Source organism: Dicentrarchus labrax, unplaced genomic scaffold (assembly GCF_905237075.1).
Source record: "Dicentrarchus labrax unplaced genomic scaffold, dlabrax2021, whole genome shotgun sequence".
Classification (NCBI taxonomy): domain Eukaryota; kingdom Metazoa; phylum Chordata; class Actinopteri; family Moronidae; genus Dicentrarchus; species Dicentrarchus labrax.
Window position 1 is genome coordinate 25,503,224 of NW_026136713.1, and position 13,394 is coordinate 25,516,617.

The 13,394-nt window shown below is 39.7% G+C and overlaps 1 protein-coding gene across 2 annotated transcripts in view; it reads left to right on the plus strand.

The window, feature by feature from the left end:
- Window positions 1-11,842, plus strand: part of ptprr (protein tyrosine phosphatase receptor type R) — a 30,418-nt gene extending 18,576 nt beyond the window's left edge. For both annotated transcript variants that reach the window (XM_051419905.1, XM_051419904.1), the window contains exons 6-16: window positions 920-1,042; window positions 1,124-1,245; window positions 1,322-1,456; window positions 4,668-4,857; window positions 5,046-5,130; window positions 6,147-6,226; window positions 7,680-7,817; window positions 7,942-8,052; window positions 8,133-8,290; window positions 8,385-8,498; window positions 9,542-11,842. In XM_051419905.1, coding sequence (XP_051275865.1) covers window positions 920-1,042; window positions 1,124-1,245; window positions 1,322-1,456; window positions 4,668-4,857; window positions 5,046-5,130; window positions 6,147-6,226; window positions 7,680-7,817; window positions 7,942-8,052; window positions 8,133-8,290; window positions 8,385-8,498; window positions 9,542-9,635 — 1,350 coding nt within the window. In that variant the 3' untranslated portion in view covers window positions 9,636-11,842. The remainder of the gene's footprint in view (window positions 1-919; window positions 1,043-1,123; window positions 1,246-1,321; window positions 1,457-4,667; window positions 4,858-5,045; window positions 5,131-6,146; window positions 6,227-7,679; window positions 7,818-7,941; window positions 8,053-8,132; window positions 8,291-8,384; window positions 8,499-9,541) is intronic.
- Window positions 11,843-13,394: the final 1,552 nt, after the last annotated feature.

The following is a 13,394-nucleotide window of genomic DNA, read 5'->3' on the forward strand; positions in this document are numbered from 1 at the left end:
TGTATTCGTTCTGATCTGGCTCCAGTTTGTGAAATTAAGTCAATGTATTCAGTGAATATTGGACAAACAACAAAAACTCCTGTCAGGTTTCTTATTAAATTTAAAATGTACTCGGTTCAACCTTCAACTTTCCACTTTACTGAGATTAAACATCCATTTAGTGTCAAACTGTGCACACACACAGGGTTCCCACGTGTCCTGGTAAAGCTGGAAATGTACTAGTTTTCCAGTCGTGGAAACAACTGGACATTGATTAAAATGACCAAATATCCTGGAAATAATCAGTTTTTGTATTTTAGCCGCTCACTCAGATCGTCTACGTAAACCTGGGTGTGTATTTTGTTTGAAACTCGGTTAAAACTCTTCTTGAGGAGGGAAATTCTCACATCTACATACAGCCTATTAATGATAACATTTCCTGTTGCTGTGGTTGATGAATACACGCTCAGTGATGTGAATTGTACATGCAATTAACATTTAGAAATTAAATTTCTGTCAAATAAAACAAATTCTACTTCATTTGATTTGTTATTAGGGGTTGTGGCCAAATTAATGTAGTAAATTGGCCTGAAACTGCAGCTCATATGAGCGTTTGTAAGCAAGAGCTGTGTGTATTGTCAAGAAAACCTCCTGGAAACGAAAGATCAAACATCCAACTGTAGGAAACGAGCAGAAAAACATATTTTCAACTGGAGGCGACATTAATTTAACAAATATGCTGAACTCCTCAATGAATCAGTGTAAAATAACGAACTTCAGAAAGGTTTCCTGATTTAAACAAGATAAACAGTTTTGTTCTGTATTTTTCATACAAAGCCCTAAAATCTCGCCGGGACGTGACTACTTGCTGGATTCTTCATCAGTTCTTTCTTTTTAAAGAGAAATTATAATAATTTATTCCTCTCCTGTTGATCTCCAGGTTTTGTACCGACTTAAAGAGAAGGTTCAGGTTTCTGACAGACAGGTGAAAGCTCCGCCCCCTGACCTCCACCTGACCCCAACTGTCTCTCCAGACTCCGCCCAGAGGTCAAAGGGCACCAAGGTTGGCCACCAGACCTGTCTCTGCCTACACGTTATAAATTCATACAGTAATGAGCCCATTAATGAGGCCTTTGTTCTCCAGGTTGTGACGTCAGGAAGCATGGTCCAAGCTGAGCTCCCTCCAGCTGTAGCCACGCCCATTCCTCAGCAGCAGCCAATCGTAGCCTGCCGCCGCCTCGCTCCTCCCATCGTCCCTCTGCCCAGGTAAGTCACCTGACGATGTATCCCAAAATCAAATTCTATTAAAATAAACCACGTCTGACCGTGCATCTCCTTCCAGCCCCGCCCACGTCCACGTATTCAGCAGCAGTGACCACGCCCCCCAGGCCGTCGTTGCCCCGGTGACAGCCAGTAACGAGCTAAAGCCCTGCCCCTCCCCCTTCAGGATGAAACCTGCTGCAGGACTACAAGAAAGGTAACTTCCTGCGTTTAAGTCCCGCCTCTTTGTATATTCATTTGTTGGTTAGTCTGAACACAAAACTATATATTTCTATATTTTTTCCTTCAAGACAAACTGAATTAAACTCTTTCACTATAAAGTTATTTATATAAATTCTGACGTCTGAATCAGCAGCGATGCGTCTCAGAGACCTGTAAACAACTGCTGCTGTACTGTAGTGATTATATGCAACAAATAAATATCACTAATATCATCTCTTAGAGTTCAGTAACGTTTGGAAACGAGTTCTCAGATCGTCGGCCAGGTTTAGGAACGGAAGAACACAATGTGTGTGTTTGTGTGTTTAGAGTACAGTCACCTCTAACCTGTGATTGTTGGAGCGGTCAGGTGTTGAGCTGCGTACGTGACGAGGTGTGTGTGTGTGTGTAGTATAGTTCAGAGACATCAGCGGTGACGGATTACGTTAGTGAAGTAGATTTCCTCCATAAACAATCTGTACGTGTCCTGCTGTTTATATGAAGGGAGGCGTCCTGTTGAACTGATTTCCTCCGTAATGTTTCTCCTCGTGTCAGGAAAATGTACATTACAGCTCCTCCAAGTGACCACGTGAACCCTAATGTTCTTGAGGTTACCCTGAGAGTGCCGGCGTTGCATGTTTCATTCCGCTTCCTATAAGTCATATAAAGTTTACATCACCGCTGACAGTTTTCCAAAGAATACGGTCGAGTCAGCCAGTTCTGGTGGAGCCTCCTGCCATGGTCCTGCTAGATTGCTATTGCCAATACTGTTGTTGCTGTGCACCTGTCTGTCTGTCTGTCTGTCTGTCTCTCTCTCTCTCGCTCTCTCTGTCTCTCTCTCTCTCTCTCTCTCTCTCTCACCCCAACTGGTGGAGACAGACGACCACCCACCTAGAGCCGGAGGATCTGTCCTAGGTTTCTGCCTTTTAACAGGCAGTTTTTCCTTGCCCTTGTCTCCAAGGTCTTGCTCATGGTGGTACTGTTGGGTCTCTGTAATTAATGTTATAAAGAGTTCGGTCTAGACCTGCTCTATTTGAAAAGTGTCCTGAGATAACTTCTGTTATGACTTGACGCTATACAAATAAAACTGAATTGAATTGAATTGAATTCATTTCACCTGGACGTATTGATGCTATCGGTAAAGCTGTTGGGTCATAGTTTGTTCTCCATGTCCATCTCCTTCTTTAGTCTCCATATTGATTTAAATAATAAATAATAATAATAAAGAATTCATACTTTTGATTCAGTAGATCTCATAAATTGGACTAAATATCTCATTTTGATTGAGCATCTCATAATATGACTCATTCTGAACATTGGTTCCCGACCTCACCCCCACAGGCAAAGTTTCTGCTCAAAATTCTACCAAATCAATCATTCATTGTACAGTTTGAATAAAATATTGAATGAAATATCCATAAAATATGTCACTGAGTCAGTTTATTAATGATAAAAAAGGGTCCCTGAAGGAAAAAGGTTGGGAACCAGTGGGTTAAAGCACCTGTGGACCCTCCTGTATGATAGATTAAACATGATGCAGTCATATAAACTGACCTACATGTTAAAGTAGTTGTGCTATTATCTGAGCTACATAATAAAACTTTTTTTAATACTTAAAATACGACTTACAGCCGCCGCTGATCTAAAGTCGCAGTTTAACATTGACCTTAAGTTTGAAAACCAGTTTTTTGGGGCGTGAGAAACGTGGAGTTTGTTGGTTAAATAAGACCGACCTCATTTCTCAGACGTGTTAAGAGTTCAGAGGAACAGAGCGCTCCGTTTCTCTCCATGTTGCTTTAAGAGCGCGTTAAAAGTTCGTTTTCCTCTTAAGTAGTTTCATAACTGAAAAGAAAACATCTTTATCTGCGCCTCGCCTCGGAGTCGAGCACTTTAGCCTTTATCTTCTCCTCGTAACTCTTCCGTTGACTCGGATTCAAACCTCGGAGGCCATTTTGTTCTGGTTACATCAGCGGCGAGAGCGAGAGTGTTAAAGTGTGGAGAACGCACTGTGATTCTTAAGGTAAGAAAAGGAAGGAAGATTTCAGCCTCAGAGTGAGAACAGGATGTTTTTCTTGGTGTCTGTGTCTCTTGGTGTGTGTGTGTGTGTGTGTGTGCTGTCCACTCTGGACGGCAGCCAATCAGCAATCAGACGAATAGGAAGTAGCAGCATCCTGGAGAGGAAGCCGGCCCACACGTAGCCAGACGAGGAGAGTCCACTCGCACACACCCCATCAAAGCACACCTTGTCTTTTCTCCTCGTCCTCGGCCGTCTTCTTCTGTTCTCACATTTAATGGTTACAAAACAATTTATTTTTTCTTTTCCTCACTTTTGCTCCTGAAACAGGAATTTACCGTAAAGTCGGTGAACTTAGATGTTGTTAATTCACCTTTAGGAAAAAATTATTTAGAGAAGAAACCCTCTATATGAATGCAAATATTTAATTTAATTTAAATTCCTGCACTTTTGGGGAATTGGTTCTTGTCTCAGTGTCGTATAAAATGTTTAATTAAAAGTACTTCAAGCTGTTTTTAACTGATTATAAACAGTCTCGGTTTAATCCTGATTCCTCTGTATGACCTTCATAAACAAACCATCACAGAGAGAAGGTTCCCTTTCAATGAAACAAGGTGGTAGAAACACTACTGCTTTTGTCCACAGGGGGCGCCAGAATCAACACAAACAGAGTTCCTTGTAAATGTATTTATATTATAAAACATGATGTATCCATGTCCAGATACATTTGGATTGTGTCTCTGAGGGATGTGGTGCCTTTGGAAGATACTTATTTTTATGTTATTTGTTGTTTACTACTATTCAGCTTTTTTGAGGTAGAGCCTGACTGATATTATTGGCCGATATTGGCAGACATATTGATATTGTATTGGTATTGGTGTTTGATATGAAAACATATGTTTCTAGTATTATGCAAAAAAGCTCATAGTTTTTACAGCACTGATGTTTAGGATTTTATTTATATTTGTCTTTATTTTCTCAGTGTTTCATTTCTTGAATTGATTGACAACGTGGCCAATACGTAATTCAATTCTGTTTTATAATTGATTTTAGTTTCAAAACGATCATCTGTTGTCCACAAATTTCACTGACTGAGGAGGAACTTTTTAAACCTGTCCTGTTCTAACATAATATCATCTTTTTCTCTCCTCCCCGTCTGTCTCCTCTTCCTCACCCTGCCATCCGTCCCCTCCAGACGAGGCTCCAACGTCTCTCTCGTGTTGGACATGTCGGCTCTCGGCTCTGTGGAGCCCCTGAACGTTGCCGTGGTGACCCCCAGAGAGGCAGCGGCCAGGGAGTACCTGTTGTCGGCCGCCCGCCCGCTGACACGGCAGCAGCTCCGCGACATCGTCAACAACACGCACAAGCTGCACGCCGAGTTCGCTGTGAGTGGTCAAACACGCCATTTCCAATAGATCACAGCCCAACGAGTCATTTTAATTCAGTTAGATCTTCATTTTACAGTACATATATTTGTGTGTGTGTGTGTGTGTGTGTGTGTGTGTGTGTGTGTGGCTGCAGGATTGCTTCCTCGACACCTTTCTAACAACCAATGTCTCTGCTTCCATCTCAGGAAATTCCCATGAATTTTATTGATCCCAAAGAGCTGGATATTCCAAACCACGGGACCAAGAACAGATACAAGACCATACTGCCCAGTGAGTACTCAAAGAGTGTGTGTGTGTGTGTGTGTGTGTGTGTGTGTTATAGAAATAATGACAGTGTTGCTAAGAAACAGAAACATTTTCCCAAACCCTCATCTCTCATTTCCTGTTGAACCAGGAAGTTGTTTTACTATGTGGGAGGGGCTTAAGGTCAAAGGCCAACAACCCCAAGGACAGCTAATATCGCACCTCCCTCTTCCCTGAACACACACACACACACACACACACACACACACACACACTCGAACAATGCATTTTCCTCAGAGCACAGTTTGTTCTCACAGCCAGCCAAACACTCGGCCTGATTAGGACCTTATGTAACACACACACACACACACACACAATGATTTTAGTGTGTGTACCTATGTTTTGGAGAGGGGGCGGGGTTATCAATACAACAGTAAGCGGGGGGGGTGTTCCTTCCTTCCTTCCGGCCAATCAAGTGTAAGGAATGCTCACCTAGAGCCGCTGTCAATCAAACTGCTTCCTGTGTTCGAGTTTCTATGTGGACAGGGCTGTGGTCAGGACCAGGTCCAGTTTCGGTCCAGGAGGGGTTTTAAACCAAGTCCGACAGAGTCTAAAAGAGGCTGGAGTGCTGGTCTAAAAACAGATCAGGATAATGTCAAGATCGAGTTTAAAACAGGCATGAAACCAAATCAAGACTGAGTTTAACGGAGACTTGAGACGAGGTTTAAAATGAGGTCAAGATCGAGTCAAAAGCAAGTCTTAAAGGGAGTCGAGTCTCACTCAGCTTAAAGTCTGAAGAGGGGCTTGAAACAAAGTCGAAAAGCAGATCATGACTGAGTCTTTAAACAGGCATGAAACCAGGTCAAGACTGAGTTTATCAGAGACTTGAGACCAGGTCTAAAAGAGGGACAAGATCAAGTCAACACTGATTTTAAAAGGGCTTGAAACCAAGTCAACCAAGTCCCCACAGCAGCCCAAATGTAAAGGTCTAAACCTTTCTTGTCCTTTGTGTCCTCGCCTCCTCTCCTCGCCGTGTGTCCTAGACCCTCACTCCAGAGTGATCCTGAAGTCGAAGAACTGCAACGACCTGCTGAGTTCCTACATCAATGCTAACTACATACGGGTGAGTAGTAGCAGCTGTCCACTAAAATATCTTTTATATGTTAAATAATGGTTTGTAAAGTAACTCGTAAGCATCAAATATTTGTAGTGGAGTAAAAAGTACAATATTTTTTTTATTTGAGTAAACAGTGGGTGCTACAGCCAACCAGACTCCATTGACAAAAACAGTAATTTATATTTATATGGCGGATGATCTTAAAACACTTAAAACTGCACTGCAAAAAAAACTCAAAAACCGTCTCTGTTAGTGTTTCCAACAATCACCAACTCTGGTTTGGTGGAAATAAATCCTTAATTCATCGAACGTAGATGATAAAAAACAGCAGCTTCAGAGGGAGTGAGATTGTGAGAATAGCTGTTTGCTGATATATTAATGATTTAAATCTCATATATAACCTTGAAGTACAGTGTGTGAGTAAATGAACTCCACTGGTGTGTGACTTATAATTTTCACTCACTACTTCCTGAATTTGAGGAACTCCTCATTCATTTCTAATGTCTTTCTGATTCAGCTAATTATGACACCATTTATTTGTTAAATCTTCTCTGAACCTGAGAACAAACACTGACATGATCACATCACTTATCAGGAATGTCAACAGTTTCCTCACACACACACACACACACACACACACACACACACACACACACACACACAGTGAAAGTGTGCTCTTGTTGAAGTCTGTAATGTCGCTCTCAGACTCGGATACAATGGACTTTCTTCCTGTTAGGAAGCTCCACTGAAACTGTTTAAACTGTCAGACATGAAGAGAACAGAAGCTGTGCTCAGATTCTTCATCCTACTGTAAATACCAACGCCGGGCTAATTTTAGTCCATCCAAAGTACGTTTATCACATGAAAGGGATCAGTATGTATAAAATATGGGTCCGATTACCACGTTATGATCAGAGCTGTTTTATGATTAACATCTGAATGCAGAAAATATCACAGACTGAGGCAGGAAACCTGTTATCCTCCTTTAAACCTCCTCTTAAAACTCACTTTTATATTATGGATTTTCTTTATTGTTTAATGTTGTTTTCGTTTTTTGATTTGGATTTTGTTTACTAGAGTTGGTTCTCTATAAATAAAAGTATTATTCTTAATATTAATATTTAGACAACATGATGATAATGAAATAAATTCTGCAGATTCAACACCAAATGTGTTTTCTTGATAAAGTTTCTTGTGTATTTATCTAAAAAGGAGAATATAGGAAGTAAAGAAATGTTTTTATAATATTTTTTCAAAAGTCTTAACAACAGTTTGTTTTGAACTGTTGAACATTTTCACCTAGAAAAGATAATTCCTTATAAATAAACTTCTAAATACCTAAATATTGATCATTAGTAATAACTTCAGGTGTTTTAGATTTCTTACTGTTAGAAAAAAGATGCTAAAAGACGCCATCATGAGGCTGCTGACACTGTTGTGTGATTGGCTCCTGTCCCAGGGTTACCTAGGCGACGAGAAGGCGTTTATCGCCACTCAGGGTCCCATGGTGAACACGGTGAATGACTTCTGGCAGATGGCGTGGCAGGAGGAGTCGCCCGTCATCGTCATGATCACCAAACTGAAAGAGAAGAACGAGGTAACGAAAATTCACCTGCAAGTTGTTTTTCCTAAAAACTGAATGAAACCAGTAACTTTGAACTTTATTTTGAAAATACAATCATCAACAGGTAAATGTGAAATATCTGTGTTTCTCTCTGTAGAAGTGTGTTCTGTATTGGCCAGAGAAACGGGGAATCTACGGGAAGGTCGAAGTGCTGGTGAACAGCATCAGAGAGTGTGAACACTACACGACCCGCAGCCTCACTCTCAAGGTACTCACACTTTTTAATATTCCTGTGTTCAGAAATGTCTTTAAGCGCTCGGGATTCACATTTTCTCTTCGTGTGTTCAGTGTGGGAATCAAACCCGCGTGCTGCAGCATTACTGGTACACATCGTGGCCTGACCACAAAACCCCCGACTCAACGATGCCACTGCTGCAGCTGATGGCCGACGTCGAGGCGGACAGACGGACGGCTGCAACCACGGGGCCGGTTATCGCCCACTGCAGGTATAAAGAAAGAGAGCGGGAAACCAGCTTCATCTGCTGCTACGTAAAGATGTTTTTAAATAACTCCATTACCCACGCTCCTCTCTGCTTGCAGTGCCGGGATTGGACGGACAGGCTGCTTCATCGCCACGACGATAGGCTGTCGACAGCTGCAGCTGGAGGGAGTGGTGGATGTCCTGAGCATCACCTGCCAGCTCCGAGCTGACAGGTAACGAGGACATATTGATTCATGTTAACCCAATATGAGACGGAAAAATGAAGTTTGTTCTGATCGGTCTAAAGTCTTTAAATTTGGTACCAACGTACTTTGGTCGAGTATCTAACACTACAACATCGACATTTTTAGATAAAATTAAAAACCACAATTTTGTCAGTGGTCAAAAATTAGGGAAAACATTAAAATTGTGTTTATTATATGTTTTCCCGTATGAAATATTTAGTTTACGCAGCATATGTGTGCATATCTTTGACACTTAACTTGTAATGAGTTCACACAGATGAATTACTTTTTGTAGTTTCTGAGATACAATTTCTTATCTCTTTGGGCACAAGAGACTACAAGTTTTTTTTGTTTTTTTTAATGTCCTAAATAAATATAAATATAAATAAATAATTAAAAAAGATGCACATAACTAATTATTAGTTGTACAGCAGGTGAAAACAGTCACTTCAGGGGCTGTTCTCCATTAGTTTCAATGGGTTTTAATGGTCAGGAACGTTCATTAAAGCACAAATCTGCTCTTCTCGCTCTGAATTGGGTTGCAATGGTCATTTTTTTAAATAAATAAAGTTTGGGGAAACTAAAGTAAGGTTGTGTCTGTTTGTAGCTTTTCAAATCTTTACATTGAGTTGTTGAGACGTCCCCACAATGTCATTGTGTAAACAGATGTTAGGTCCCCACAATGTCATTGTGTAAACAGATGTTAGGTCCCCACAATGTCATTGTGTAAACAGATGTTAGGTCCCCATAACCTGTTCACATGAGTTTTGTCCCCCTTGCCACAATTTTCTCTAGCTTCGAGGTGTTATTGTTGTATTATGTTTTGTGTTGAAATGAATTTGTAATTTCTGTGTCTTAGTGTTCATGGCAGTATCAAAAACAAACCTTTTTCATAAATACTATTCCTTAACGTGGTTAAAAAGCATTTAAACTTTATACATTATCCTGATTTAAATGGATATAAATGCTTATAGTATACATTGTTATCAGTATTGACAGTTAACTAACAGTCTGTCTGTCTGTCTGTGCAGGGGAGGTATGATCCAGACGGGTGAGCAGTACGAGTTCGTCCATCACGCCTTGAGTCTGTATGAGGCCCGCCTATCTGCAGAAACCGGCCAATGAGCGCACATCGCCGCAGGAGGTTGTGGACTTAAACCTGGAGGCATGCTGACATAGCGAGTCTTTAGCAGGTATGATCTCTGAGATTTGGCAGTTCTCTGAGGTTAGGGGACTCTGGAGGAGGTCTTTGAGTTTTGATGGACAACCAATGAGGACTGTTGTGGCTGGAGCCCGTTGAAGGAAAGAGGAAAAGGTAAATTTCTGGAAAAGGAATGTATCCGTTCTTCTTTTTCTGCTGTTTTCTTCTTGTGTTGTTGGCGAGTGATCCTTCAGAGGAACACGAAAAGACACTTCACTTCTCTCGGATCGCGTCGTTTTTAACTAACCAGACTGTCCTCTTACCTCTTTTCTGTCATGGAAACATAGAAATAGTTTGACTGAAATTGATGGTACGTTGTTCAATAACACTGTTGTGTTTTATGTGTCTTATAGGATTTTAAATTATTTTGTAATGTGGTGTTCTTATCAGAAAGGCTATTGGTAAATGACTGTTAGCTCGTTGCACCTTTGGTTACACTACTATACCACTGCTGAACCAACCGTCCAGCTCCTTTTGTGACCTCCGCACTCCGTACGTTACTCTGTGATTGGTACGGAATTACGTGTTCTCCAGGAGGTATCTTTTAAAGGTATTTCCACCATCTCACAGGTGTCTTAACTTCATTTTAAACTCCTCAGAGATACCAAATGTCATTAAACTTTCATGTCAAGTAACCTGAAATGTTTCTTGCTAACTAGGCAGCAGAGTCATCGAGAGAAATCAAATACAACTTTTAAATTGTCCAGAGCAAAACCAATTTTTATAATCTTTATTTCCACAGGCCGCGCCGCTCCGCTCATTCTCACCGGACGTACGTTTTGTGTACGGCTCGGTAACTTACGGAGTACTGAAGTCACAAACGGGGCTACCTCCAGCCATAGACCACATGCTAAAAACCAATGTAATGATTAATTAGCTTCTGCTAAACTAGTATCTTGTAGTACTAATTCTAGCTTTAGTAGTTAAGTGTCAATCCGTATGCTTTAATGTCAATAAATGGATGCTAACCTACTGTATAAGCTCATGCTATTACTAGCGCGCTACGCTAATGCAATATTTTGTTAAATCAATTAAACTGCCACTGCTAAACCATACGTGTACAATAAAAATATGTTAGAACAATATTATTTTTTATACTATTCAACAAGTACAGCTCCTGTTGACAGCAGTCTAAGAATTATGGGAGCTGTAGTTTTCGAATGCTGACAAAATAATTGTTTTATCTTTGTTAAAAATGACTGTAGTAATATAGATTATCTTAAAATGAACACTATCATTGGTTAAAAGACCAATGAATACAAAAAGACAGAGCAAGCTAGCTCTAAAGTAGCGTGGCTAATCGTTTTCAGTCACAATTTACACATTTGGTCCATATTTAAAGTTAATACTGTTTTAAATATATTGACATTTCAATTAAAGTTTAGTTTTCAGCACAGAACCACATTGAAAACACACAACAAATAATCCAGAACATTTTGTGCTGCTTGGTCTCAGAGTTTTCTCTCTGTATAGTTGCTTTGACAATTCCCCTGTTTGTGTAATAATATATTGCTTTATACCAAAAATGTGAAATGATTTAATGGTGCAGTCATCTCATCGGTGTGCTGTTGTAAATTATGTTAATCTAGTGAGTACGTTATTTTGGTGTATCAAAGTAATAATAACTTTATTTTTATACTGTTTTTACATGTTTCTGAGGTGTTTAGCAGCTATCAGCCATTTGTCGACTCGCACGGAAATTATTCGGGGTACAAACCTCATCTCTAAATCATCAACGGGAACAGGAATCCAAAACTGACTTTCTTTTAAATCAAAACCTTGAAAATACAAGTCACACAACCCTGTTTAAGCCTCAGTATCTAAATGATGTGACAATAACATTCTGGCTGGTGACAATATTGAGAAAATACTGAGGTGGTTTTGTCAGTTCCTGGGGTTGTTTTTAGAGATCTGAGGTTTCTACAGTAATGCCAGTAATGAAGAACATTAACATACGCATCTAATCTGCTCTGTGTGAATGGGGTAACATTGTACAGTACATGTTAAAGTGCTATTAAACCTAATGTGGGCAGTTACATTTCAGTCCATGGACCACAAACACGGAGATCTTGCTGCTAAAACTGGGAACGTTTGGGACCGTTGACGGACAATAAACGAGAGAAACTTTGAAGACTCTTCCTTTTCTATGTACCAAATTATTTTATATTTATTCCTTTTTCTTGTGATACAATCAAGGGACTTTGGACTTGTGTCTCTTCGTCTACATGGTCGACACGCCTCCTGGGACCATCACCGATCCAGTCAGTTCAGGATTTGGATCAATTTCAAACTCAAAATGGTTACAAATCTGAGATATCACAGTGTGATGGTGACATAATTCCCCGTTTTGAACTGACTGAAGTGAAAGTGAGTTGAACCCAGCCTCCATACCCACTGCAGCAGCGGGTACAACAACACACACTGCCTCTGACGTAGTATTGTGTATGTACAGTCGGTGGTGGTTCGTGTCCTGTACTTTATTGTTGTTGACTGTTGATGGAGCTTAAAGGGACGCTAGACATTTTCAATTATAGACAGTTGTCACAGTGTAAAGAATAATCTGTATTCACTTTAAATGAAATGTTTAGTATTTCAGCCTTTATGCTATCGCTGTTACCAATGCAGGAATTGAACTTTGTGGGTAAGGCTTTATTTTACAGGTCCCTTAGTTTCCACTCATGTTTTTTTTTTTCTTTCTCTTGCTAAAACCTATGTATGCTAATTTTTTATTAAATTTTTAATTCCTTTTCTACGTTAGCTATTGAAAGCACCAACTTTAGCTCATGTAAACATTCTAGTTCAGTCCAGAGGTTCAAAGTTATTTTAAATCAATGCTCCACACCTAATTGTTCGGTAATGCTGTGAAGATCCTTTTCTGATTTTAGTATTTAATTAAAAAGCTTTTATGACCATAAATAACATTTTTATTGAGATTTACCATAAATGCACTGATAAATGCGACAGAAGTCCCGATTGGAATCTGTACTAAAACTTTATTTAAAACTTTTCGAAGATGCTGAATATGTCGGTAAACTAACAATTAATGTAAATTCTAACAGTAGTCTCTAATATGTTAGCAAGCATGCTATTAAGACAGTGTTGGTTAGATGAATGAATAATACAGTTAGCTAGCTAACAAACACACTTTTCAGTTCTAATCAAGAATAATAGGTAGTGACAACATGAAAAAGATCATTTAAGGATTTATTGTTTCCATATCGAGTTATAACTGTTATGAAGAACAAAACAACAAATGTAAAAAATATTAGCGTCCCTTTAACCTTCTGCTGTGTGGGCATTACAGCTCAGTCAGAGTGCACCTGATGCTAATTACATACGGTACGTGGTTTTTAACTGTATTACTAATCAACTTGAATGTTGTAATAGTGGGGAACATTAGCCACTGAGTAGTGCTGTAACCTCTTTATCTACATATATATTGTTACCTGTAATCTGTACATAAACATGACATAAAAACAATGGAGCTCTGACTCATGTTGTCTTGGACTCTGACTGACTGACTGATCTTCAGAATATTGTACAAATACAGAGTATTGAACAGTGAAATACAGATTTCGATAAAGACAGAGCTGAGATTGTATATTATTATATATAGAGTGTAACTTCTGTTCAACAAGCAAGAAAACCTCATTCAAAATCCCATTGACATTCACATTAAAGGT